Source organism: Cyrtonyx montezumae, unplaced genomic scaffold (assembly GCF_038088225.1).
Source record: "Cyrtonyx montezumae isolate F1298 unplaced genomic scaffold, pur_monq_1.0 scaffold_29, whole genome shotgun sequence".
NCBI lineage: Eukaryota > Metazoa > Chordata > Aves > Galliformes > Odontophoridae > Cyrtonyx > Cyrtonyx montezumae.
Genome location: NW_027072033.1, coordinates 10,096,702 through 10,122,729, shown reverse-complemented (window position 1 = coordinate 10,122,729; position 26,028 = coordinate 10,096,702). Strand labels below are relative to the sequence as shown.

Here is a 26,028-nt window from a genome sequence, read left to right as displayed (position 1 = left end):
TCATAACATCATGTAGTGCATTTAGAGTTAAAGAGTTAATGCTCCAGCTCCGTGGATCATTGATAGTTCCAGGTACACCTGTCTCAGAAGAGAAGAAGAACTCCATTCCCCAGAGGACTTTGCGATGCTTTGTGTTCTTACGTGTTTCCACCCAGAAGGAAAGATAAAAACTGTCTGCGGTCACGGGACACTCTCTTCCCTCTGGGATGGACTCAGCAGTGGGTGCTCACTGCTGTCCGCCTTCAGCGTTAGCGTAAGGCCTTCGGTTTATTGGACACTCTCTCTTGCTCATTTTATTTGATTTATTAGCTTTAATTCCAATTATATTGTATTATATTGTGTTATTTTGCTTTCCAATATCTATTTAGTAAATTAGCTTTCCTCCTCAGATCGTTGCCGCTGTTTTGTTCCTAGGTCCATCTCCCTTCTCCCTTTTCCCTTTCCCCCTTCCCCTTTCCTGGGGTGTGGGTCCGTGGGTCCCCTGCACCAATCATCACAGAACCGGGCTGAACCTGCCCGTAAACCGTTGACAAGCTGTAAATCCCACATAAGCTTGAGGCTGCCTGAGATTTTTATTGTTAGCACAGTCATGGTCCTCCAACTTAAGGCTCCATGACTCCCAGAGTCCATTGTTGGTGTTGAAGACAGAGGCAAAAAAGGCATTAAACACAAGTGCTTTGTCTGTGTTTCTATTTATGAGGTGATCAAACACATGAAGTAATTGACCAATGTTATCTCTGGTCCCTTGCCTGCCTATTTATAAAAGCACTTGTTGTGCTTTACAGTTCTGTCCAGTTTCCATTCTAACTGAGCTTTGACTACTTGAATTTTCTCCCTGAAATGGCAAGAAGCATCTCTGCAGTCCACTCTTGTCACCCAACCTCACTTCCAATGGCCATACACTTTCCATTTTAGCTCTAGAAGAAGATCTCTGCTCAGAAAAGTTGGACTTCTGCCCCACCTGTGTGACTTCTGACAGTTTGGAACTGACAAATTCTGCATTCTTAAGAGGTGGTACTTGAAAACTGACCAGCACTGAGGAGATCTGACCTTGACAGCTTCATAGCCTCTTTCTTTCCTTTTCCTATTACTTTTCCTTTTCCTTTCTTTACAGAGAGTTGAGTAGATGAAGATAAACTACAGAGCTGTGAGATACAGCAGTTTCTCAGCATATTCATACACGCTTTCTTAGGAGTTTAAAAGCAATGCTCATATTCAGAACACAGCTTTTCATATAGGTCAGGCAACAGGTAAAGGCAAAAAATAACTTTAAAAAAATGTCATAATGCAAAATTCCTTTAATAGATGTCATTTCATCGCCAGCAGAACAGCTCTGAACAAGGGAAGCCACATATATTTAAATAATGACTAGCCCATGACTTATGAAAATAAATGTCTGCCTTATTGCTGAGTGTTTGCTCTCTGCATGTGTGATGCTCACTGACTGGAAATTACACAGGTCCTTATATCTGCTGGCAGGGAAGGCAAGCTGTACCCAGAGAGTTGCTGAGAGCACAGGAGGGCTTAGGCATGGACTCTGGAAAGGCCTATAGCTCAGCCTCTGGAAGGATGCACTATGAAAAACTCTCCTCACAGACTGAAGGGGCTCTGGCTGCAGCTGCTTGGATGTACTGCATGCTGGGAGGAGCTGAGAGAAGTAGAACTTGCAGGAAAATGCAAGTTAGAGATAGGGATGGAGCAAAGCAGGCTTAAAGGCAGGGTTCACTCCAGCAGCAAAATTAGGATGTTTTACTCTGTTTCTCTTGCATAGATAAGAAGGAAAAAATATAGCACCTTTTGTTTCCCTTCAGACCCAGTGGCATAACACCAGCTCTGCAATGATCCTAAATGACAGGCAGGTTGAGAAAGTGACAGATAATGTACTATTGTTCAAACAAATTTTTCAGTTCCTGGTCTCAAGATGACTTCCATGTTTAATCTCACTAGAAGGCAGGTATTTGAAAGGAATTGAAATCAGAAATTATGTATGCAAAACAAACTGTAATGTAGAAGGTGAACTGAAATGAATGCAATATAAATATTAAACAGAAATAATGTCATATGACATACAAATATTACAGAAGGGAATAGTTGTACTGAACATTCTGAAAGCTAGAAGATACTAAAATACCACAGATGGGCAGCCAGACATTGCACAAACTTGTGATCCAGTCTCTTTTTGTCACTGGTTCTACATGATCTAGCCTAGTTCTACATCTTGCAGTCAGTCTGAACTAATGTAGAGAAAATCAAACACATACAAAGCCTGAATTACTTCCAGATTCTTGTTGAAGACCATATTCTCTAGTTCCTCTTTTCTCTTTAATCTCTGAAAGTTTTAACAGAATACTTAGACTCTTTCAAAGAAATCAAAGTCTCCTAAAGGTTTGTTTTCACTGCTTTTCCACTTCTTCTTGAACAGAAAATTCCTCCAGGATAAGAATAGCTAGTCTGTGTTGTGTTTGTACATTGGTTCAGTAGATCTGGCCTATCTCCAGGATCTCCATATTCTGCTGAGCAGCCTGCAAGCCTCCCCAGAGTTTCTTGGGCTGGAGTCAGGCTGAGCTCTTGCCATGTCAGTGATGGGCTGGGCTCTCTAGCTGGTCCACAGTACTGCCAGGTGCTTTGCTTCTGCACTGTCCTTTGCCCTTATCTCAGGTTTAAAATCACAATGGTTCTTCCAAGAGATCCCTGTTTCCACTTATATCAGCTGTGTGAGCCTGGAAAACAAGCATATCCTGCCAGATGATGGCACATGGTGCAAGAAGTAGACCTCATTCACTACAGCTGCTCCCAGGTGAAAGAGTGAAGGACTTCTAGCAGAATCTGCCTCTCAGTAGACACTTTTTTTTTTTTCAGTAAATGCTGGTACCTGACAGCTGCTGCCGTTTCAGTGCAAAATCTCATAGACTTCTTTTAAATTTTTGATTTAAGTGTAGGAACACTGTACTTTGGAGACTACGCGAAATAAAATCTTAGGTAATGCAGTAAAAAGAAAATGTCTGAAAGTTTATTCCTTGGTGCTAGGTCATGTTGTTTTTCCCTTGACTTCTCTTTCCTACAAAAAACAAAAATAATTATTTGTATTGACAATACATAATAGGCCTGCTACTGACTGCTCTTTTTCATCCAGAGTAAACTTCCTGCAACAGTTCTGACTGTCAGTCAGACCCAACTCCAAGACTGGCTCTATGCAAATCAATTAAAACCTCCCACAGAACAAAGTTCTGCTCATTCTGAGTGGGAAAAGCTGGTCTTGGATACCACTGTCTTCTTCTCATCCTGTTCTTACAACAGCAGTCCCCAGATGGCACTGTTTGGCCATTTTATGTAAATGTTGTTTGCTTTTCTTTTTTCCTTTCCTAAGTTTGTAGGCAGTGTACAATCTTTTAAGATCTGCTGTATTATTTTTTTATATATATATAGGGATGGGCTGCTTTCCTAGCAACTAGGTCTTGTTGACTGACCTGATAATGTCTTGGTGCTTTTGGAGTCTCAGCCATGGAAATGGTTTCATTCTTCTTGAATATCAGTGTTTAACTATCCTCTGCCTGCCTCAAACCTTTTTTTCCTATAACAAATAATCTCTCTCACACTGTATATTCCTCAATTTTTGCAGGCAACAAGAAGCTAATAGCAAGAAGTAACTGTACCTTGGATTGGTGGTATATTCTGGAGCATAATGTAGCCTGATATCTTTCTTTGTAAGGTAAAATTGTAAGTTTTTTTCTCCCCATCCAGAAAGGGAAGTGGTGAAGTTTAAATTGAAAGTCATGTTAAAGCAACAAAAGGAGGAAGAGGTTACTTGGTTTAGATTCTGAAGAACAGCTGCTTCTAGACCAGAGAAGAAAGAGGTAATGGGCACTGACTGTGGCAGCATATTCAGCTGCCTTTTTTATTAGTTATTTTGACACAAGAACTCAAACTGGATAACTTGAAAAGATGAGAGTGATGATTCAGGGTGAGTTTCAGTAACAAAGTGATAAGATTATGCTCTTGAAAACCAGCAACAGAAATCCTTGCAATCACCTGGAAGTGCGTTAGAGATAATGCAAGTGTAACCAATTGAATGAGAACATGCTAATTATGTGGTGATCAGAACTCTGGTGGGGCACAGGTGTGAAGAAGTTTTTCATCTATGTCACACCCATTCTGAACAGAGAGGAAAGAATAATTTATTGAGCCCTGCAGAAGGGCTGTAGAAGCACTGTAGAAGCACTACGTGCAATGTTGGGTCACTTGCAACATCAGAATGTGGCCCAGCATAACAAATCATGACTATGGCATGTGCAGAACAATGTGCAGTGACAGTGTCCTCTATAAAGGAATCTATGCAGAGGGAAAGAAAAGCAGCTGTGAGATGAGCTAATCTGGATGACATGCAGCACAGGCATATAAGTAAGTGATCACCAATATGCTGAGGATGGAAATTGTTGCTTTCTAGCAACTGCAAGTCACCTTCTTCAAACAGTCTAAGAAGCCCTGGATAACAAGAAGCAGTGTGACAATTTTATAGAAAATATGATATAACATGATGGGAAAGGAATAGTTTCAGTGACTGAGGGGTTGCTGTTTCCGTATGTGGTCTTGTGCTTGAAAAAAAGATGTAAGTTGTCATAAGCAGTTGTTTGCTGTGATGAGACTTAGAGTTGAACCAGCTCAAACTGGTTGAATCAGCCTCATTCTGTATGTTCAGGAATGTTTTCATTCCATACAGCTCAACACTGGTCAAGTTCTCATGGGTGAGGATCATGGAGAGGTCAACAAAGCTGAGATCCTGGTGAGAGTATGTTTTTACAAATTACAAATAGCTGGCAGAAGTCATGCAATCACAGTCCCTTGTTCTTGTGGGGGACTTCAACTTCCCTGATGTCTGCAGGAAATACAATACAGCCGAGAGGAAGCAGTCCAGGAGCTGCCTGGTCTGTGTGAAAGACAACTTTCTAGCACAGCTGGTAAGAGAACCTAAGAGTGAAAGCACCTGGTTACAAACACCCTCTGTGTTTGTAACATAACATAACATCTCTGACCAATCATCTGTTGGTGAGAGATGTGGTGATTAAAAGCAGTCTTGGGCAGAGTGAAAATGATAGAGTTCTAGATTGATTCTTTGTGAAATCTGGAAGGTGCTCAGCAAAACCACTACGTTGGATTTCCAGAGGGCAGACCTTTATTGGATGTAGTGGGGAACATGCTAGCAAGGAATAGGAAAAGGCTGAGGTACTTAATGCCTTCTTTGCTTCTGTCTTTGTCAGATCAGTTATCCTTAGAATACTCAATCTCTTGAGCTGGAAAACAGGGATGGGCAGCAGAATAAAATCCCGTAATTCAGGGTAAAACAATTAATAACATGCTACTCCACCTGGACAAGTCTGTGGGACTGGATGGGATTCACCCGAGGGTACTGAGGAAACTGGCAGAAGTGCTCACCAGGCCACTTTCCATCATTTATCAACAGTACTAGTCAACTTGGGAGGTAACAGATGCCTGCAGACATGTCAGTGTGATGCCCATCCACAAGAAGTGTAGGAAGGAGGATCCAGGGAATGACAGGCCTGTCACTGTGAACTCAATATCCAAGAATGCAATGAAGCAGAACATCCTGAGTCTAGACACATGGCATATGCAAGACAAGTAGGGAATCAGGCCCAGCCAGTATGGGCTCACGGAAGGCAGGTCCTGCCTGACCAAATTGATCTTCTTCTATGACCAAGTGGCCAGCCTAGTGGATGAGGGAAAGGCTACAGACATAGTCCACCTAGCTTTTAATGAAGTCTTTGACACTGTCTCCCATAACATTCTCCTGGAGAAGCTGATAGCTCATGGCTCAGACAAGTATTCTTTGCTGGGTAAAAAAATGTCTGGATGGCTGATCCCAGAGAGTAGTTAAATCCAGCTGCTGATCAGTCATGAGTGGTGCTCCCCAGGGGTAAGTGTTGGGACCTGTCCTGTTTAACATCTTTATTAATGATCTGGATGATGGAATTTAGTACACCCTCAGTTTGCAGATGACATCAAGTTGGGAAGAAGTGCTGATCAGCCTGAGGGCATGAAGGCCATACAGAGTGATGTGGATAGACTGAGTCAGTGGGCTGAGGCCTATTGTTTGAGGTTCAAGAAGATCAAGCACTGGGTCCTGCACTTTGGCCACAGCAACTTCATGAAACACTGCAGGCTTGGGGCAGAGTGGCTATAAAACTTAACAGAGGAAAAGGATCTGGGAATGTTAGTCAACTGCTGTGTGAACATGAGCCAGAAGTTTGCTCAGGCTAATGACATCCTGGCCTGTATCAGAAATAGTGTCTCCAGCAGAACTAGAGTGATCAGTCCCTGTACTTGGCACTGATGTGGCAGCATCTTTAATACTATATTTAGTTTTGGGCCCTTCAGTGTAAAAAGGAATTTAGGCCCTGAAGTGTGTCCAGAGAAGGGCCATGAAGCTGGTGAAGGGTCTGGGTTGCAAGCCTTATGAGGAGCACCTGAAGGAGCTCGGACTGTTCAGTTTGGAGAAGGCTCAGGTGAGACGTTATCACTCTATATCATTACCTGAAAAGAGGTTGTGGTGAGGTGAGGGAATTCTCCCATGTAACTAGAGATAGGAAGAGAGGGAATGGCCTCAGTTTATGCCAGGGGAGGTTCAGCTGGATATTAGGAAAAGTCATCTTTTCAGAAAGAGTGACAGTGTATTGGAACAGTCTGCCTAGGGAAGTGGTGAGGCAGTCCTTGGCTTTTTTTTCTGATATCAGAGAAGTAGTCAATCTTAAATAATTAAGGTTAGCCTAAAAGCTTAGCCAATTTCCTTGTTGCTGTGATCCAAGTCTAATTCTCTATCTACACTTGGAGAAAATACTCACTATGAATAGCTAAAATGAGAGAGATCTAGCTTAAGCTTTGTTTCACTTGATGGTTATTCCAGAAGTTTTCTTATGATTGAAAGGAAAATTCAGAAAAGGAAACTTTGTCAATTTACAAAAGCAGGTAAGCTTGACAGTCTGCATCAGATGTAAAGACTCTTTCCCTGATATCCTCTAGAAACAAGACACAGGTTCACAGGATCTCTGTGTATCCACATTAATTTATTTTAACATTTTAATCCATTTGTCCTGAGGAAACTGGTGTCTGGTAAAGTGGGGAGAAGCTCATAAAGGCTGGAAGCCTTATTACAAACTTCTGTCCCATTAGACTTGGCAATTCATGAAACTCCTTAAATACCTCACCTCTTACAGCAGAGAAAACAAGAACTCCAGACATCTCATTAAGTGAAACTGTAAAAAAAATTGTATGGCTTTGTTATTCTGCTTGGCAATTTATTGTTTTCTTGGCACAGCTGTGATGGGAGGGATGGAAGCTGGGGCACTCTTTACCCAGGCACCATGTTCAGGAACGTCTGCACTGACCAAAACCCAACTCCTGTATCTTGGTACTAAATGGTCTGAATTTGCACATATTTGATTTGCTCCCATGATTTCCTCCAGAAGCAAACTGGTAACTCGTATGAGATGCTACAGTTTTGGTTTTTTTTGGATGCTGGTTTCCATCAGATGACCTACAACATGCCAGTCTCTCTGCAACCATCCAACCCATGGCAAGTGACATATATGATCAAGGACTCTTCTTTTGGCTTCTCCTTTGGTGACGTTTGGCTAATTTGTGTCAGACTTAATAACAAAACACAAATAGACAGACAGCTGGCAGTCCTCGTGTCTGATGGCCTTTCTCACTTTTATCATTTTAATCTAAATGGTTCAATCATGTCTGAGTGTTGAGTAGCTTTCTGATGCTAGCTTGGTTCATCTGCCAGCAGTGGAAAGCAGTGCATAAAGGCTTCCCTCCTGGAAATACATATTTGTGATAAGTGGTGTCAGAGAATAGTCTTGTTTCTAAAACAAGATGTGCTCACATTACACATAGGTATTTTTTAATGTAAGGAGTGTGGTGTTTAACTGTTAATAAATATCCAGGTTTAAAGTTAACCAAAGACAGTCACTGAACACCTGGCACCTTCAGGTAGCTTTTAAAGTTAGTTCCTTTTTAAATGAAGACTTGGGTTCAGAGAAGGGAATTACATGGGGCAAAAAGACTATAAAGGCAAAAAAAGCTTATCATTCATTCATTCACTCATTTATTTATTACCTAGGAATGCTATTTCAGTTAATTCCTATTTCATAGAAGAAATCTGTTTAATACTTCAGCTTTGTAATTCCTTATCAATTTTGGTCATAAGTATTGAGGTAAAGATGGTTTCTGACCGTGACAGATTCTCCCACTAGGACAAGGACAAAATGACGGAAAATTTCACCTAATCCTAGGCACATCAGGCAGACAAGGAGTATTAGGGGAGCTGAAATCAACACTTGCATGCTATGGATAAATACACTAGTGTCATGGAGAGTGGCTAACTGAGCTGAGCAGGGCAGTCCTCTAGCAGCAGTGCTGCTGTTTCTGCTTTGCCTGTGCTGTTCATATCATGTCCTGCTACTTCCTCTACCTAGTGGAATCTCTTGAACCTACTAAGGCATTGGCTTACACCACAGATCCTGCCCTACAGATGAGATGTCTAGTACTATCTGTAGTCAGTGGAGTCTACTAATGTTTAAGTTTAGGGGAGGTTCAGGCATTTACACCACCAGAATCAGTCCAGCCACTTAAGTAGCCTTAGAAATTTTCCTCAGCGTCTTGTTCTTTTCCATTTCTGTTTCACGTAAAGTCCATTTACATTGAGTGGAAAACTAAAACAGATTCAGATCACCCTGAGATCAGTTCTAACCAGCAGCACTTGTGGGAATCAGGCGTTGGGATTCATCAAACTTGTGGGAATGATCCCATCTTCTGCTTATATCTCCGAGAGGAACTGCTTTGATGGGAGCACAAATGCAGTTCTAAGGCCAGGGCTTTCTTAAGCAGAGAGGACTGCAACTTATCTGTACAGCCCTGTGTAGACAAAGAGGGATAGAGATACTGCTACTAAGCAGTGTAAGCTTTGAGTGTGGTGTTTTGGGGCGTTAGTTTTGGGGCAGCTTCTTTCTTCAATTAGTCCTTCCTCTACAGTTTTGCTTCTCCTTTGAAAGCTGGCAGTTTCATGTTGCAGTACAGAGTAAGTCTGCAGCCTGCAGAAATAAATCAGTCTTTGACTTTTTATAGCTCATCACCTCAGGGGTGTGCAGGAGTTACATTCTTCTTTGTGTTTTTTATGTGTCTGTGTGAAGATGGATGCTCAATAACTCAATACAATTAAAGCTACTGAATTATATTTGAATAATTATTTACTGTCCATTTCTCTTGTATGTGCAAAGATTTTCCATTCTGTCTGATCTAAGAAGAAAGGTTTAAAGTGACATTGCTTCTGCATTGTCTTTCACCTCAGCATCTGCATACCTCGGGAGACTTCATAGAGCATCAGCATGGAGAAGGAAGATTCACACTTCAGTGGGCAGTCTTTGACAACTTTTTCTGATGTTTTGCCATGGCTTAAACTAGCAGAGACCTGACATACATTCACAGAAGCAGGTAAGGATTTGAGATTAGTACTGCATGGGAATAATTCAAAGTAATGCTAAATTAGACAAGGGGAAAGAAGGAACTGAGTAAACTGGGGCTATGTTTTGAAACTAGAATAAAGGAAAGAACTGCATTTTATTTATTTTCCTTATGCAAAAATGTGATATACAGGAAGGAAAAGGATTAGCAGCAAAATAGAAGAACACAGTGCTTTTCCTGCACTTACAAGTTGGGGAGCACCCAAACATTTCATCTGCGGTTTCATAAGATGACCAACGGATACAGGATATAAATCAGTTATGCATGACAGAAGAGAGGATGCCCAAAGATTTGTAACATACAAACTAGAAGAGCATAGCAGTGAATATGAGTATATTAAGCCATAATAGACTTATAAACTTGTAGGCAATTAACTCAGTCAGACCAGATGTCCTACATTGCATTTTTTTTTCTTTTTTCTAGATATCTAGTGATTGCAGTAAAGCACAATAATAATGAACTTAAAAAGATATTGCTGTGCGAACAGATCAGATAGTCCTAGGTAAAAAAATGGTGAAATTTCAGTGTGCTTAGCGGGAGGTGCTGGTAAGCTTAACATGCCAGTTAGCGCATTCTTATCTGTGGAGAAACTCCTTTGAGTGGGCAGATAAATGGTTAATCTTATATAAGAATCAGAAGGTGTGAACCATGGAAATGTTCAGTGTTTGTGCAATTCCCACCTTCCTCCTAAAGGGGAAACTGCTGCAGTATTTGCTAAAGAAAATAAAAATGATGACATTTCTTCGCTGCTGCTCTGTGTTATAAATAGCCGACATTGGCACACCTTCCATTTGCTAGAAGAATTAACTTCTCTAATTTTCTGCTTGAACAGTCTCACTCAGGGGTTCATGATTTAGAAGAAAGCAGAAAATGTTAATCAGAAGTAACGAATACATCTTTTTTTAGACATACAAATAACGTGACTGTCGAAGTGAGATCTACAGACTAGCTGTCTCTCTGAATCAAGGAGCATGGCGACAGTACCATCAGCTTTTCACTGCAGAACAGCTTTACTCCCTCTTCCAGAAAATTAACTTGTAAAGCCTTTTTCTTCTCATTTATCTTCGTTCATCTGCCACGACCGGTCAGCCACAGTGCTCTCTTCCCAGTGGGTTTTGCTAGGGAAGTATCCTATACAGTAGTATTAAGGAGACAAAAGAACTTCCACTTGTCAAGCATCTTCAAAAGGACTTCAAAGGTTCCTTCCTAGCCTGTCTGATGTCCTCTGGTGTAACTCGGTGTACAATTTCCCTGGCGTGCCAGGAACCGGAGCTGGCAGCCCGCTAGCCCTGCACACCCAACCCAATACACGGCACGGCACCGCCCCGCGCGGGGGCTCCTGGGACATTCCGCGCTCTCCCGTGTAGGGCTCCACTTCCGTCTCGGAGCTGGAGCACTGACTTGCTGCTGGCCAATAGGAGGGCCGGGTGGGCAGGTGCGGTAGCTGCTGATTGGCCAGACGAAGGGCGGGGTGGGGCGGAGGATGCAGGGAGCGGGCCGGGCGCTAGGCCGCAGAGCAGGGAGGATGCGGTTGCGGCTGCGCTCGGGCGCCCTGGCCACTGGCTGCTTGCTAGCTGAGGCGCTGGGGATCGCGCTGTTCCTTCGCGGCTTCTTCCCGCTCCCCGTCAAGTCCGTGCCGCGCGGAGAGGCCCGCGCAGAGCCGCCTGCCGAGCCGGCTCCGCCCGGCCCAGGTAGGAGGCTGTGTTGGTCCGCGATTTCCCTGGTGCTCTCCGGTGCGCGAGGGGTTTTTGTGCTTTACGGTGCCATTCTGTGTTGCTGTCGTGTTGCGGACTGTGCTTCTGAAATAGCGTAGATCAGAGGTAGTTCTGAGTGTAGCGCTGGTCGCTGTTCTGCAGTCTGCTTGAAAGAAGCATTCGTCATCGACTGTGGCTGATGAGAGATTCACCTTCAGGGAACAGCTGAAGAGAGCTGTACTGCATCCAGGCGAGGCAGCTGGTAGAATGGCTGTGTGCTAGAAGTACATCTGTTTGATCAGGGTTCCGTCAGCCCTAATGGGACGTGCTGTCTGCTTTGTATTGCAGTTGCTACTTCTAAATTATACGGAGTCAGCACCTTGGGGCATGCTCACTGAATTTGTAGGGACGGTGGGTAGAAGAGACGGTAGCCTAATTCACAGTATGGCATCTCAGTGTCAATTAACCAGGAGTGCTATAAAGCTCCAATCTTACAGACTTCAGCTGAGGTTGCTGAACTGCAGTTACGTATTTAGCTGGAGATTACCAAAACTGTCAGGGATATCTCGTAGGTTGTGCTCTAGAGGTCTCAATATCAGGTTTGAGTATGAGTGAAACTTTGTATTCCCATTTGAATGTTGTGAGTAGACACTGGGAAAGATGTGCCATATTACTGGGCTTTGGAAATACTGGTTTGACCTGAAGAGTATAAAACATGTGCCAGAGAGCAATATGAACTCTTGGATTAAATTTAGATGTGTTGGTAAGCCTAGGTATAGCCAGGCAAAAAGAGCGATGGAAATGCTATATCTCTGTCTGAAGTTCTTGTGTTAGAGCTTGTGTGCAAAGTGATCTTTTGGTCTCACTAGTAAGTATTAAGAGCCATTGGATTGCTTCCTAATCCATGGTAGATCGTCATAGAATCACAGAATGGATTGGTTTGGAAAGGACCTAAACTAAAGATCCTTTAGTTTTAACCTCCCTCCCATGGACAGGGCTGCCACCCACCAGATCAAGCTGTTCAGGGCCCCATCCAGCCTGGACTTGACTGCCTCCTGGGTTGGGATACACACAGCTTCTCTGGACAGTTTGTGCCAGTGCTTCACTGCCCTCTGGGTAAAGAATTTTCCCCTAATGTGTAACCTAAGCCCCTCTCTTTTAGTTTAAAGCCACTCCCCTTGTCCTATCACTATTAGACCATGTAAAAAGTTAATCTCCTTCCCCTTTAAATACTGGATGTCCACAATGAGGTCTTCTCACAGTCTTTTCCATGCTAAGCAAGCTCAGCTGCCCCAGCCTTTCCCTGTGAGAGAGGTGCTTCAGCCTCTGTTAAGCCTCATGGCCTCACCTGTGTCTGTTCTGACAACTCCATCAATGCCATTGTTAAAAGACGTTGAAGAGTGACAAACTGCTGGGAATCACCACCACTTGTGATCAACCTGCACCTGGAGATAGAGCCATTGACCACAACCCTCTGGCTGCAACTATCCAACTAATTTCTTATCCACTGAATAGTCCTCCCTTTAAATCCACAGCTTTAGAATTCAGAGTTAAGAATGTCATGTGGGAGTGTGTAAAAAGCCTTGCACAGATCCAGGTAACTTACAACAGTTGCTTTTCTATTATCCACTGATGCTGCAATTCCATTGTAGAAGGCCGCCAGATTGATCAGGCATGTTCTGGCCTTGTTGAACTGGTTCTGAGTGTCTTATAACTTCCTGGTCTCATGTGTGCCTTAACATCTCTTTTAGGAGGATCTACTCCACGGTCTTCCCAGGCACAGAGATGAGGGTCACCGGCCTGTAGTTCCCCAGGTCTCCCTTTCTTAAAAATGGGACTGATGTTTCTCTTTTTCCTGTCATTGAGGCCTTCAATGAGGCCTACATTCATGTGACGGCCAAGACTTTTTTGTGATGATGATGAGCGGCTTGGCAACTTGACTAATCGCTTCTTTCAGGACTCTGAAATGCATGTCATCAGGCCCCATAGACTTGTATTCATTCAGGCACTTCAGGTAGTCTCAGGCTTGTTCTTTTCTAACAATGGGAAGGATTTTGCTCCCCCTTTCCCTTCCTTTAGGTTCAGATGAGGTGTCGCATGAGAGACATGGGAAGCCTGTCTGCCAGTGAGGACTGAGGTTAAGAGCTAGCTGAATACCTCAGCCTTCTCTGTGACTGCTGCTTAAAGGTGTCCCTTCTCATTTATCAGAGAGGAGCTGTCTCTTCTGACAAATTTACTCATATAAATCCTTTTTGCTATTTTTCACATCCTTCACCAAGTTCATTTCCACCTCCATCTTGGGTATCCTCATCCCATCCCCGCAGTTCTGGATGGCACTACTGTTTTCTTCCCAGACCACCCATTCCTGCTTCCACTGCCTGTATGTTTCCATTCTGAGATTCAGTTTGGCCAGTGGTTCTTGTTCAGCCATGCCGGTTTCATGCTTCCTCTGCCTCATTTCTTCTGCTGAGAGATGGATAGCTCTTGTGCTCTCAGAAAAGTTGTCTTTTGGGAGCTGCCAGCTCTGTTCCATTCTGGGTCCCTAAGGAGTTTCCCAGCAGATCCCATCTAGTAATTCCTTAAACAGTCTGAAGTTTGCTGTCCTGAAGTTCAGGGGCCTGACTCTGCTCTTTGCCAGCCCTGTATTCCTCAAGATTATGAACTTGACCAGGGCATGGTCCCTGCAGCCTAGACTGCCTCCACTCTTTACCTCTTCCTAAAATTTTTCTGGTATAACCTATTGTTTTGTGCACCATTTACAAAAATTCCCTTTCATGTAAAGTAGCTTTTCTAAAGGACTTAACAGACATAAATAAGCATGCCTTATCCCAAGAGCTTCACACTGGTATCCAGCAAATTTTGCTTCCCTAGGTAAGTGAGTCAGAGTCAGTTATGAGAAGCTTATTTAAAAGCACAGTGCACCCAGTTCTACCTTCCTATTTTTCATCTAAATGAAATGCGTGAATGCCAGAGCAGTAATTCACGTCATTCAGAAACATTATATTTTTTGTCAAAGTTTCCAGGAGTTAATATTTTTGTTAGTGAGGTTTCCCTCTCTCCTCTGCTGTGTCTACGTCCAGTTTCCTTACCTGGAAAAATCTCTGCCACTAGCAAGTTTGTGAATGTCAATTTATTGATGTTTAGCATGTATCTGAAATGCAGTTTCTGAGCTTATTTTTAGGTTCTTTTTAGACACAAAATTATCCATGACCTTCCCAGCATGTCAGCCACTTCATTAGAAACATGTTTTACTCTAAAAGGTCACAAAAGCTGTATCTTTATATAATGATATACTGTTCCACCACAGTGCTGTCTAGGAAGAGATCTATGAATAGGATCCACTCTGCTTTTGTCTCTGTACTCGGTTCTGTTTTGTCCCCTCGCAGAGATGGGAGGATGGGAGGCCTTTAGCGTTTGGGCCCAGGCCTTCTGTTGTAAAAACAAAATGTCACTGTGTGTCTAAGATGAATGCGCAGGAAGAGCTACTGCTGCCACCCCACCACTAAGCCCGTGTGGAAGAAAGAGGTGGGCTTGAAGGCATGCCATGGCCCATTGCTGGAGGCATGGCTATGGTGTGGTCAATAAGCATAGTGACTAGGATAAGATACTGTGCTGTGCTCTATGAGCACAAGCTGTAGCTTTTTCAGGATATTCTTGATTTGGATTTTGACCCTGCAACTGCTGTCACCTAACTATCTTGGTGTACAGTCTTCAACTCAGAAGGATGCAAGTGTGTACGGATATTTTCACTTCCAGTGTCAGTGAAGTTATGTTTATATATTTATAACTCCTGCTCTCTGATGATGAGATTTGATTGACAGACATTGCTTGAATTCTGTTACACAAGACTGGGTATTAGCACAGTCAGTGCTGTATTTTTTTTCTTACAAAAAATTGTCACTTGGACATTCATATTTCAGTCTGGCTAGTGTAACCAGAGAAAGTAGAAACTATTCCTTCTTACCCCTTTGAACTTTCTGTTATAGAGATTTTCTTCAGTTCTTAGCATTTCACATTGTGCACTCTGTTGATTCTTTTATTTATTATTTTCTTTCTCACTACTGAATTGGATATATTTTGTTTTTCATGTCATCCTTGTGTTGGATGGCCTGCAAACTCAACTCCCTCAGATTAGGTCTAATGTTTGCCATTCTTTGCAGCTTCTTACTTCTGAATGTAAAGTTAATAAAGAACTTTGAGGCATGCATTTCTGTGATGCAGCTATCCTTTAACTTATATCTAGCAAAGGTTAAAATTTTTGCTAACTTAAAATACACTCTTCTTGTTGTGCTTTAGGAATAGTTTCCAACTGGACCAAACTTCCACCTCCAGTTTTCAGAAAAGTTGTCTTTGTCCTGATAGATGCTTTGAGAGATGATTTTGTCTTTGGATCCAAAGGTAAACAGTTCATGCCTTACACTACACAAGTTATTGAAAAAGGGACATCCTACAGTTTCATTGCTGAAGCAAAGCCACCTACTGTCACTATGCCTCGAATTAAGGTAAGTTTCCTTTTAGGGTTGCTTCATTTGAGAAAACTGGAGAGGCTCATTTGTTTTGTTTGCTGAGAGATGGTGTGAAGAGTGCGTTTGTTGTATTACTGTCAGTTTGTAGCTGGAATTTGCTTTACTGCAGTAATGCAACATAGCAGTAATGTGATATGATTCTGTTTTGGCATAACCCAGATGAGCTTCCTGCAGAAAAGATCAGGCATCAAAGTAAAGTAGAGAGAATGAGTAAGTGGTAGTAGCTTCTACTTACAGCACTTTGCCTTGTTTTGTTCCTTTATTTTATAGCTCAGTGGTATAAAGCTCTGTAAGAAGCAATTGAGGGCATTTGGGGCCCTGGTGCCTGCTTAGATGGTGGATACAGTCTTTTCATTTGTAGTCTTGGGAAGTCAGTTCATGGCTAGCAAATTTTCTGGTTGTCTTCTTTCCAAGAGTATCACTCTTTATCACTCTGTTCTGACAGGAACTTCGTATAAGAAATCTAGCTGTATGTGAATTCATATTGTCTTAAGGAGGTTCTTGCAGATTTTAGAAAGAAAATTGTTCCAAGCTCAATATAACTAAAATTTGTATTTTGGCTGTCATCAATGTGTTTAGTCATCTGGGCTTGTCAATAATGGACGTTAGTAGCATTTTGATCCTGGAAGAAGCTGAGAGGCAGAAGTTTAGTAAATCAGCTAGAAGGCCAGACAGAGATGGAGGAGAAGGCAGTCTGGTAGATTTTTATAGCTGGAGTTCATTTCTTTCCAGACGTTTCATATTTCTATTTTGAACATATTACCATTGTTAGTATTGTGTTAGGTTTATTTAGTTAATCCATTTACACTGTCTTATTGGTGATTTTCTGAGCAGAGAAATGAAGGAAATTTCAACTGGAATACAGAGTGGTTTCTGACACCAGCTAGCAGTAGATTGTGACAGTTGGTATGAGATGGCAGTTCATATGTTCTTTTGCTTTATAATTTTGATTAAGAAATTATTTTTGCAGAATTATTTTTGAGGAAAGCACCCTTGCTTTCCTCTCTGCTTCGTTATTGCCTCTTGTGCTAATATTTTATTTTGAGTACTGTAAACTCTTTCGTTTCTGTTAATGCATCTCCTTTCTTGTTTTATGCAGGCTTTGATGACGGGTAGCATTCCTGGTTTCATTGAAGTTGTTGTGAACCTCAACTCTCCAGCTCTGATGAATGACAATCTTATATGGCAGGCAAAAGCAGCTGGGAAAAGAATAATCTTTTATGGTGATGATACTTGGGTTAAATTGTTTCCAAAGCACTTTGTGGAATATGATGGAACGGCATCCTTTTTTGTGTCGGATTTTACAGAGGTGAGAGGCTTTTTATAATCTCAAGTTAAGTAATGTGTGTACAAACACACAGTGACAACTTCTGAAAATTGAAGAGTTAGACTACCCTTGTTTTGAAACATGCACCTGACAAATACATAGAAATTGAATTTTGTGTTTTCAGTATTGACAGTCTTGAGCTAAATACTTCAGTTCTTTTTGCACAAGCCATTGGAAGAGTTTGGGTCATACAGTAATGGGTGGTGTGTTACCTACAGAGTGTTTAAAAACACCACTATCCATTGTTCTGGTTTCCTAACACATTTGTGTTAGTATAGGCCATCTTTAAAAGGTCTGGTAATAAGTTTTCTTCTTCTAGAGGCACACTTTCTATGGTATTGGTTTTTTATATTTAAGGTGAGCAGTGTTTCGGTATATTGGAAAAGAGGGAACATAAACAGTAAACAGAACAAATTGTGAAAGTTCTTTTTCCGAGAATACTAAGAGTAAGTGGGCACGTGGTTCTAATTTCATGTTTTGCAACTTTGATTTGTAAAATCTTGAGCCATTAACTCAGTCCTACTGGCATATGTATTTTATCATGTTTAAGGAAGTTAGATAGGCCTGTTGTGAAAGAAATATATTTTTAATTGGATGTTCTAATAAGCCTTGTGGAAGGTTCAAGGATTGCAAAGTGAAATGAGGCAAACATGCTGATAGATCTGATGTTGAAAGTGAGATGTTTAAGTGTTTTTAATATCCAGGAGAGATGCATGCCACTAAAAATGAATTATCAACTGAAGAGGAAGAGCTTGGGATAGACTCCAGTCAGTGTTTTTTAAATCTTTCATTCTTTCTCGGTAGACAGTTTTTGTCAGCAGTGCTTTTCTACTTCCAAGCTCCAAAGTGCCTCTACTTCCAAGTGCCTCTACTTCCAAGCTCCAAAGAAAGGCTGTTCCCTATACTTACTTCTCAGAAGTGATAAATCAGAAGTGTGAAAGAAGAAATTGTTTAGAAGTGTTTTGAAAGAGTTTTTAAAAGTGTCTGTGATAGCTTGTCAATTCTGTTTTCTCTGCTTTATGTAATCTGATCTTTAGCAAACAAGAGAGATTGAAATGGGGTAAAGAATCTTTTTTAAGATAGTCTTTGACTCTACCTAGCACTGAAGTGATCAATATGATTATTTTTTTTTCTTTTAACTTTGTGAATGACTCTTGTATGAGCAGTACGAAGTAATCTTTCTATGCTTTTTACAGAAGGGAAATGATCTTTTTTCCTTTTATTTCTAAGGTTGATTATAATGTTACTAGGCATTTGGATAGAGTGTTGAAGAGAGAAGACTGGGATCTCTTAATATTACATTACCTAGGATTAGACCATATTGGACATGTGTTTGGGCCAAACAGCCCACTAGTGGGACCAAAACTTCGTGAAATGGACAACATCTTAAAGAAGATTCATATTTCTCTTCTGTCAAAGGTAATATATCTTGTTCTTGGCTGAAAGCCTGTTTTTTACAGGGTAGTATTCCTTTAATATTCTTCAATACTATTGCTAGTTTATGAGTAGTTGTTTATTCCTAGATGAAAGTGAGTGTTTTTCTGTTCTTTTTCCTTTCTTGTCTGTTCTCCAGTTAGCAATGCAGTGTAACATCTTAAAGGATTACTGTCTGACATAAGTAACACCTATTAACTGCTTCTACTGAATAGTTGTGGGAAATAATTTCCCCGTGATCTGCATGTCCTTTTTAGTAATTAGATTCAGCAGAAGCAATCATGGGTTTATGTAGCTATGTATCTTGTTTTTATAATTAGGGTTATGACTGATTTTCAGATTTGAAAGGTATCAAATAGAAGTGGAGGCTGTAGGTATAATTTTTCTTATGCTTGACATAGGACATCAAATCTGAATCTGTTTACTTAGAGCTGGAGGTAGAAGTTGTTACTTATCTAAAGTCTGGATGTTGAAATGCCACTTATTAATTCCATGTGGCCTTAAGCTTATTTATTCTTTTAGACATCTGCTGTTCAGAATAGCTCCTTACAAAACTTCAGTAATGTATTTATACAAATGGATAATATAAAAATAAAAAAAAATTGAAATCCTGTTCGTGAAGGTTATAATCTCATGTACACTGAAGTTGTACCTTGGCACAGTTTTTAAGCAGTGCTTTTGCTGACAGTTTGCAAAGTTTTATTGCAGTTTAAGACTATGGAAATAAGAAAAGCAGTTTTCTTTTGAATGCAACAGGTACTGGAGATGACAAAAAAACTGTTCTATTACGAAATAGCAATATTTGTCATCTTTGATTTGACAGCTCAGAAGTGCTAGACAGGCCTTGCTTATGCTTCTGTTTCTCTGCCTTCAAAAACAAATTGAGATAGTTTGACATAAGTCATATCAGATTTCTAGCCCAAGAACACTTGAGAGGGTTAAAGTCAAATTTCTTCTCTAACCTGTCATAACAATTCTCTAAATAAACATTTAAATTTTTTAATGTTTAAATGTTAAAACTTAATTCTACACTTCAATTTTAGTTTGTTTTACTAATTAGCTAATTTCCTTTGATTCTGCTCAAATCTTTGTAAGCGCACTGCTTACAGTAAAGATTATAAAATAGTATTATCACATTACATTTAAATTTATATTTTTAGTACTAATATTCTTTTAATTAAAGTCTCATCGTAGCTGAACATATGGTTTTCAGCTGGCAGGATCAGACATCTCTTTGTTATTTTTCCTGATTTTCTTCAAAAAATCAGATTCTTTTGACTTTGTAAATGGGTTATGTTTTTTTTTCTCCCAAAACCTTTTTATGGTAGTGTTTTAATTATATATATATATGCCTTAACTTAAGAATAAATAAATATTTGCTGCTTTATGCTCAGCTGAAGATGTTTCTTGATCATCTACTCTGTCTGTTGATAGTTTTGAAATCTGAATTAATTTCAATAAATATTCATGCTCAAAACTGATAAAGATAACGGAGTATATATATGTACATATTCACAGTCATACCTAAATATATTCACACACACACACGCACACACACACATAGATCCAGCCAAAACGTAATTTCTCTTATTTATTTCCATGGAAATTAAAACAGATACAAACACAATAACACTTGTTTCATAGAGCAAATTTTCACCTACAAAACACTGTTTTTTCCATGCAGTACAACCATTAGCTACGTATCTCCACCAAGGGTGAACAAAAGTGTACATACCACACTTGTAGCGATCTGCACCAGCAGAGTTGACCCACTGTTGGAGCTATCACTTCTGAAATGCACCACTCGCTGCCTCATTGTGCTCATATCCACTGTTGTGTCTCCATGAAGTTCAGCAAATGTCAGCAAATGTCAACAAGTCAAATTTTCCACGAGTAGGAATTCAGTGACACACCCTTGCTTTGTCTACACTTCCACATCAGATGCCATTGTGTCAGAGTGCTTCTCTGCTGCTATCTGTCACATGGCAACAACATGTAATGAGATATTGGTGGGAAGATTTTACCTCTGCTGCCATTAACCTCCTCTTGATGGCATGGGCCAACACAGTGAAATAGGAAGCATTACTTTCCGAGCTACCCACATACATATCATTGATATGTTATATTTTATTACTGTGGCTTGCAGGAAGGAGAGGATTCTCTGCCCAGTTTGCTGGTTGTTTGTGGAGATCATGGGATGTCTGAAACAGGCAGCCATGGTGGTTCTTCAGAAGGTGAAGTGCATACGCCACTGCTCTTTATCAGCTCTGCTTTTGAGAAGAAAAGTGGTAAGGATCTAAAGAACCTTGGTTTCTAAAATACTGTTTTTAAAACATGCTTTGGTCTTTAATTTTTATTATTCCAGGAAAGTACTTTGTATTTATCATGCTATAATCCTGGTGGTGAAATTTAGCTCACTATTAGTTCTGCAAATAAATGTGAAGATAGCATGTGTTTTTTGTGATCTCTGTGATTTTAGATGGAATCTTCATCTGTTGTCATGTTGCATGTGTGGCTTAAGCTGTGTAACTTCAGGCAGAATTAGGTACTTCTCAGATTATAAACTTTTGCAGCACTCTCCTGCTTTAATGTTCAGTACTAGTGAGATCTCTTGTCTGGATCATGAGGTACTGGTAAATGGATAGGATTAGAACTAAAGTCCTGCTTCAAGTGAGTTTTAACTTTTATCATTCTTGACATTAGAATCAACACTTATCTGGTTGTCAACATATACCTGTGACATTTATAATAGAACTTGCTTGAGAGCTTTGGTCAGTTCCTTCACATTTGAAGGATTTCAAGGACTCTTCAAGCAATCCTTTTTCTGGCCTCCATTTTTCCATTCCATTCATCTGAGAGAGAAGAAAAAATGCCATTTTCTCATGCTGGGAGTAACAGGACAGAGGAAAAATTGCTCTTGTTAAAGGGAGGGAGATGACAGCAGATAAAACAGGACCACTGATTGCTAAGTATCTAAGGAAAGAACATGGAACGTGAGTGTATTTCCTGTATTGGATAGTCAGTTCATTTTAAATCATTAAAGTGAGCTTGTCTGCTTCTGAAGCTCACTCTCTACTTGTATTATATGGCTTAGGATAAGAGGAATGATGAGAGCTATGTGGTAGTTTGTGTAGCTTAAAATATCTTTCTGCAATAAATGCACTGAGTTAATCAGTGAAACACAATTACAGGAATGATCTTTTCCTTCCAGATAATTCTATTCTTCCCTCCTGCCTTTCATTCTCCCTCTTGACTATTTTCATCAAATTTCTTGTTTGCCACACCTTCCCTTATTTATTTTGCTGGAGATTTCTGCAGCACAGTTAAAGTACATTTATCTGTCTGTCATTTGTAAAGATGCTATCCAGCAGGTATAGAAAGTATTTCCTGAGATATCCTTGAACTCTTCAGATATAAAAGCAAAATATATTCAAAAGCTAACTAGGTAAGGTAAGTTTTTGATTTATTATTGTTACTGGTACATGTTGACAAGCAGACTACAAGTGTTGATTCTGTAAATGCAATTTCTTGTTCATTTAGATTAGTTTCTGTTACATTAGTTTGAACATACAGTTTTTACAATGCAATAAAATACGGCTAGTCAACTGTCTTTTGAGAACAATTCACATTAAAATTAAAATTCACATTTTTAATATCCAACAGCTTACTTATCTTTGCTGTAGTTGCCAAATTCTATTGATCGCTCCTTACTATTCTACTGTAAATGAAATGTATTGTGATTAATACAACAGACCTCAAAATACTAGTCCTTCAGGCTTTTAATTTTAATACGTGGTCTGAATATTATTTTTGTATCTTTCTGCACAGTTATGCCATCCATGATTGACTAAAGGTATTTGGTAGCTAGTTTTTATTTCACTTTTTAACTAGTTAAAAACTTGCATTTGAAGGTGAAATCTGCTGACATACAGGCACTCCTGCAAGGAGGATTTAAGGATTATAAATGGCATTTTTAACAAGTATGAGATTAATCACAAGTCAGTGAGAAATGAGGGGTGAAGCTCTAATACTCTTAAAGGGAGCTTTGAGAGTGATAACCACTGTATATAAATATTTTTCATGTACTTAAGTCAAAACACTTACTGCCTAGATTTGTGAAGAGGACTTAGTAAATGCATTGTTAAAGAGTCTGCTATGTAACTAGTAAGGCACAGGCAGAAACAATTTGTGTTGCAATTTTAAATAATTACTTACATTGATAAAATCTCTCATCTGTTCCAAATACTGAAAACTGTAGTTAGATAATGGGATCCTATGCAGAACCCTTTAAATTGTCTGAATTTGCTTGCATGGAGCTCCTGGACTTAGGACTCCTTGTTCCTTTACCTGACCTCTGGTTCTGTTTGTCCAGTGAGCTAATATGACAATAGCAATATGATATTAATTAATATCAAGAAGCATCTGGAATACTGCTAGCATTACATTACATTCTCGTTTTTCATTCATGCATAAGTCAATCTAATATTTTCTGTTCTTTTTAATGTGAAAGTCATAAAACCTCTCACGATTTAAACTGAGACATGGTACACTAAGGTAGTCTCCTTGACAATCTCATTCCATACTTGTGTATCATTCATATTCTGTTTCCAGCGATTCTGTTTGCAGCTAGTATTGAATAGTTATATTTTCTGAGAATTGAATAAATTCTGGTTTTACAACAAAAAGGATAACTCTGTACGTCTCCTGAAATAGCTGTTATAACAGCAGTGAACATTAACTAGCAAGATGTTCAGCTTTTGCTGCGTAAACAGAATGAGGCTGTAATTGAAGTATTTGTTCTGTTTTTTTTTGTTTGTTTCTTTTTGTCTTCTTTTTGATGCAAGGTCCTCTAACCCAACTTGAACTTGTGCAACAAACTGATTTGGCTAGTACGCTGGCAGTAGGTCTTGGGCTACCAATTTCAAGAAACAGTGTTGGGAACATTATATTACCAGTTGTGGGAGGCAGGACAATGAGAGAACAGCTACGTTTCTTGCACATGAATGGGTTCCAGCTTAGCAGACTGTTGCAAGAGAATACACCAGCCTATGAAAAAGGTAAACAATCCAAAAATGCAATAAATGTAAAGAAGGATACTTAACCTAATAATATGAGATTGTTTCTAACACAGCTTGGGTTTTTACATTTAAGAATTTAAGTATGACACTGTGCAAATTAGATATTTAATTGAGAGCAATATTTAGACGAATGATGTGGAGTTCACTCTTTACTAATATTTATTCTGGTACACTGCTTCTGAATAAAGTCTTCTATAAAAATGTTCAGTACTCCTACTAGTGGATGAAAGAGAAGAAATAATGACAAAAGGGTAAGATTAAAGTAAAACTATCTGTGTAGTTAAATTTCAGTGTTTTTGGATGTACTATTTTTGAGGTACAGGGCACTTAACTCTGAGTGCTATTTGAAGGAATAGCACAATAGAATCATTTTTCTTGTTTAGAAAATATACTTTCGATAATGCTGGGAAATAACTTTTGATGAGTTTCTTTCTGGTTTTTCTTTTTTCCTTTTGTGTGAATTTACAGGGGAGTGACAACTTGGAGAAATGCAAAATTGCTAATTAAAAGAACACCTAGATGTACACATAGATTATATGTTAGGAGGAAAGAATAAAAAACTAAGGTTGGAAAAAAATCATTGTATGTCTACCCTAGCAAAATGTAATGTTTGTTTAAGAAGCATTATGCAGACTGCAAAATAAATAAGGAAATTAATATAAATGTGAATAAAACTCAAAAACAGTCACAGATTGCACAAGAATATTTTACCCTAGACATTAGAAAATGTTGATTTAAAGTGATTGTGAAGCCCAGAGTCCTTGTCACTTGACTGTAGCTGAATTGCGTACTGGACAGGAATGTTTATGTTGTATTAGAGATAGAAGTAGTTAAAATGGAAGATAATGTGAAGTTCAGCAAAATGATCCCTGAAGATCAAGAAATAATTATCTTTCAACATCATGGCTTCTAATCATAATTAAAGCCTGTCCAGGAGTCTGTCAAAACAAGGGTTGCCTATGGTAGTGAAATGTTAGTATAGATAAAGCATGGATCCTACTACTGATATTTGTTTCTCTGGCAAATAGGTCAAATGAGGAAACTCACTTTGTTGGTATTGTTCAGAACTGATCAAGACCTGCCTGGATGCCTACTTGTGCAACCTGGTCTAGGGAGCTGCTTCAGCAGGGGGATGAGATGATCTCTAGAAGTACCTTCCAACCCCTACAATTCTGTGATGTGGTGGCATAGAGTATGACTTCTTTATTGAAAACTCCAACAGGAAATTCCATCTGACTACTGCAAGTACTGGTGATGCAGGCTGAAGCTTCTACCAGCTTCTGTTCTACTTATTTTTTTTTTTTTCCAGGAACAGCATTATTTCAGCTTGTAGCTTTCCTTTGAGATATGAAATTGAAATTATTCAGGATGGCAGATATGTAAAGATTTTTATGCTACTTGCTTGTAACTGTGAACTACTGTGAGGAGTGCTATACTACTGGAGATGGGATGGTAGCAGGCAGCCAAGTACCTGTGATTAGGTTCTCTCCTTTTGGTAACACAGCCACTATAAGGTGAAATCAGATTCAAGTCCCTGTGGCTTTTTATGCAGTTTCTTAAGGTGAATTTTCTGTGTTGCTGTACATGGCTTAAGGAGTCTTGCTGTTCTCACAGGTTCCTAGACGAGTAAGGCTTTATCTTAGTACATACTGTAGGAAACTTTGAGTACCATGAAGGCTGGCAAAGAAAGAAGGATGTCTGGCTGTTTATTTAGTGATAAGTTTCATTGATACAAATACTTCAGTCCCTAGAAATACTGGAGAGTCATTGAATTGGTGACTAATGCTGCCTGTAGTCCAAAAATCTGGATAGATGGGGGCTTAACTTTGGATTGTTTAATAACAGCATAAATACTTATCCTGCCTTTCACACTACCTTAAAAAATGTCTGGCTTGGTGGATAAATGGAGAGTTTGGATGTTATATATGTTGTCATGATAGCCTTAGTAACACGTTTGTCTCTTATAATATACTTTGAGACAAATATACATTATAGGCTAGATAAATGAATGGTCAATGCAATGGTCAGAAAAGTGTCTAAACTGCCAGGCTCAGAGGGTAGTGATCAGTGGCAAAGCTCAGCTGATGTCCAGTCACTAGTGCAGCTCCCAGAGGTTGACACTGGGGCCGGTACTGTTGAACGTCTTTGTTTATGAACTAGAAAAATGTGACAGAGCATCTCTCAGCAATACTGTAGATGGTGTAGAACTAGAAGAATGATATACCAGATGAGTTTACCTCTATACAGACTGGAGTAATGGCCTGACCTCATGAAGTTCAGCAAAGAGAAAGGGATCTGTGGAGAAGTAACTGCAGGTTGGATGCTGAGTGGCTGAAGAGCAGCTCTGTGAAAAAAGACAAGGAATATTGTAGGATATGATGCTGAACATAAACCAGCAATACATCATTGTGGAAAGAAGGCCAATCATATAC

The 26,028-nt window shown here is 39.9% G+C and overlaps 1 protein-coding gene across 2 annotated transcripts in view; it reads left to right on the top strand.

Moving 5' to 3' along the window:
* Positions 1-11,053: 11,053 nt before the first annotated feature.
* PIGG (phosphatidylinositol glycan anchor biosynthesis class G (EMM blood group)) overlaps positions 11,054-26,028 on the top strand; it is an 84,492-nt gene continuing 69,517 nt past the window's right edge. For both annotated transcript variants that reach the window (XM_065740667.1, XM_065740666.1), the window contains exons 1-6: positions 11,054-11,228; positions 15,528-15,733; positions 16,857-17,066; positions 18,315-18,503; positions 20,665-20,806; positions 23,363-23,575. In XM_065740667.1, coding sequence (XP_065596739.1) covers positions 11,063-11,228; positions 15,528-15,733; positions 16,857-17,066; positions 18,315-18,503; positions 20,665-20,806; positions 23,363-23,575 — 1,126 coding nt within the window. In that variant the 5' untranslated portion in view covers positions 11,054-11,062. The remainder of the gene's footprint in view (positions 11,229-15,527; positions 15,734-16,856; positions 17,067-18,314; positions 18,504-20,664; positions 20,807-23,362; positions 23,576-26,028) is intronic.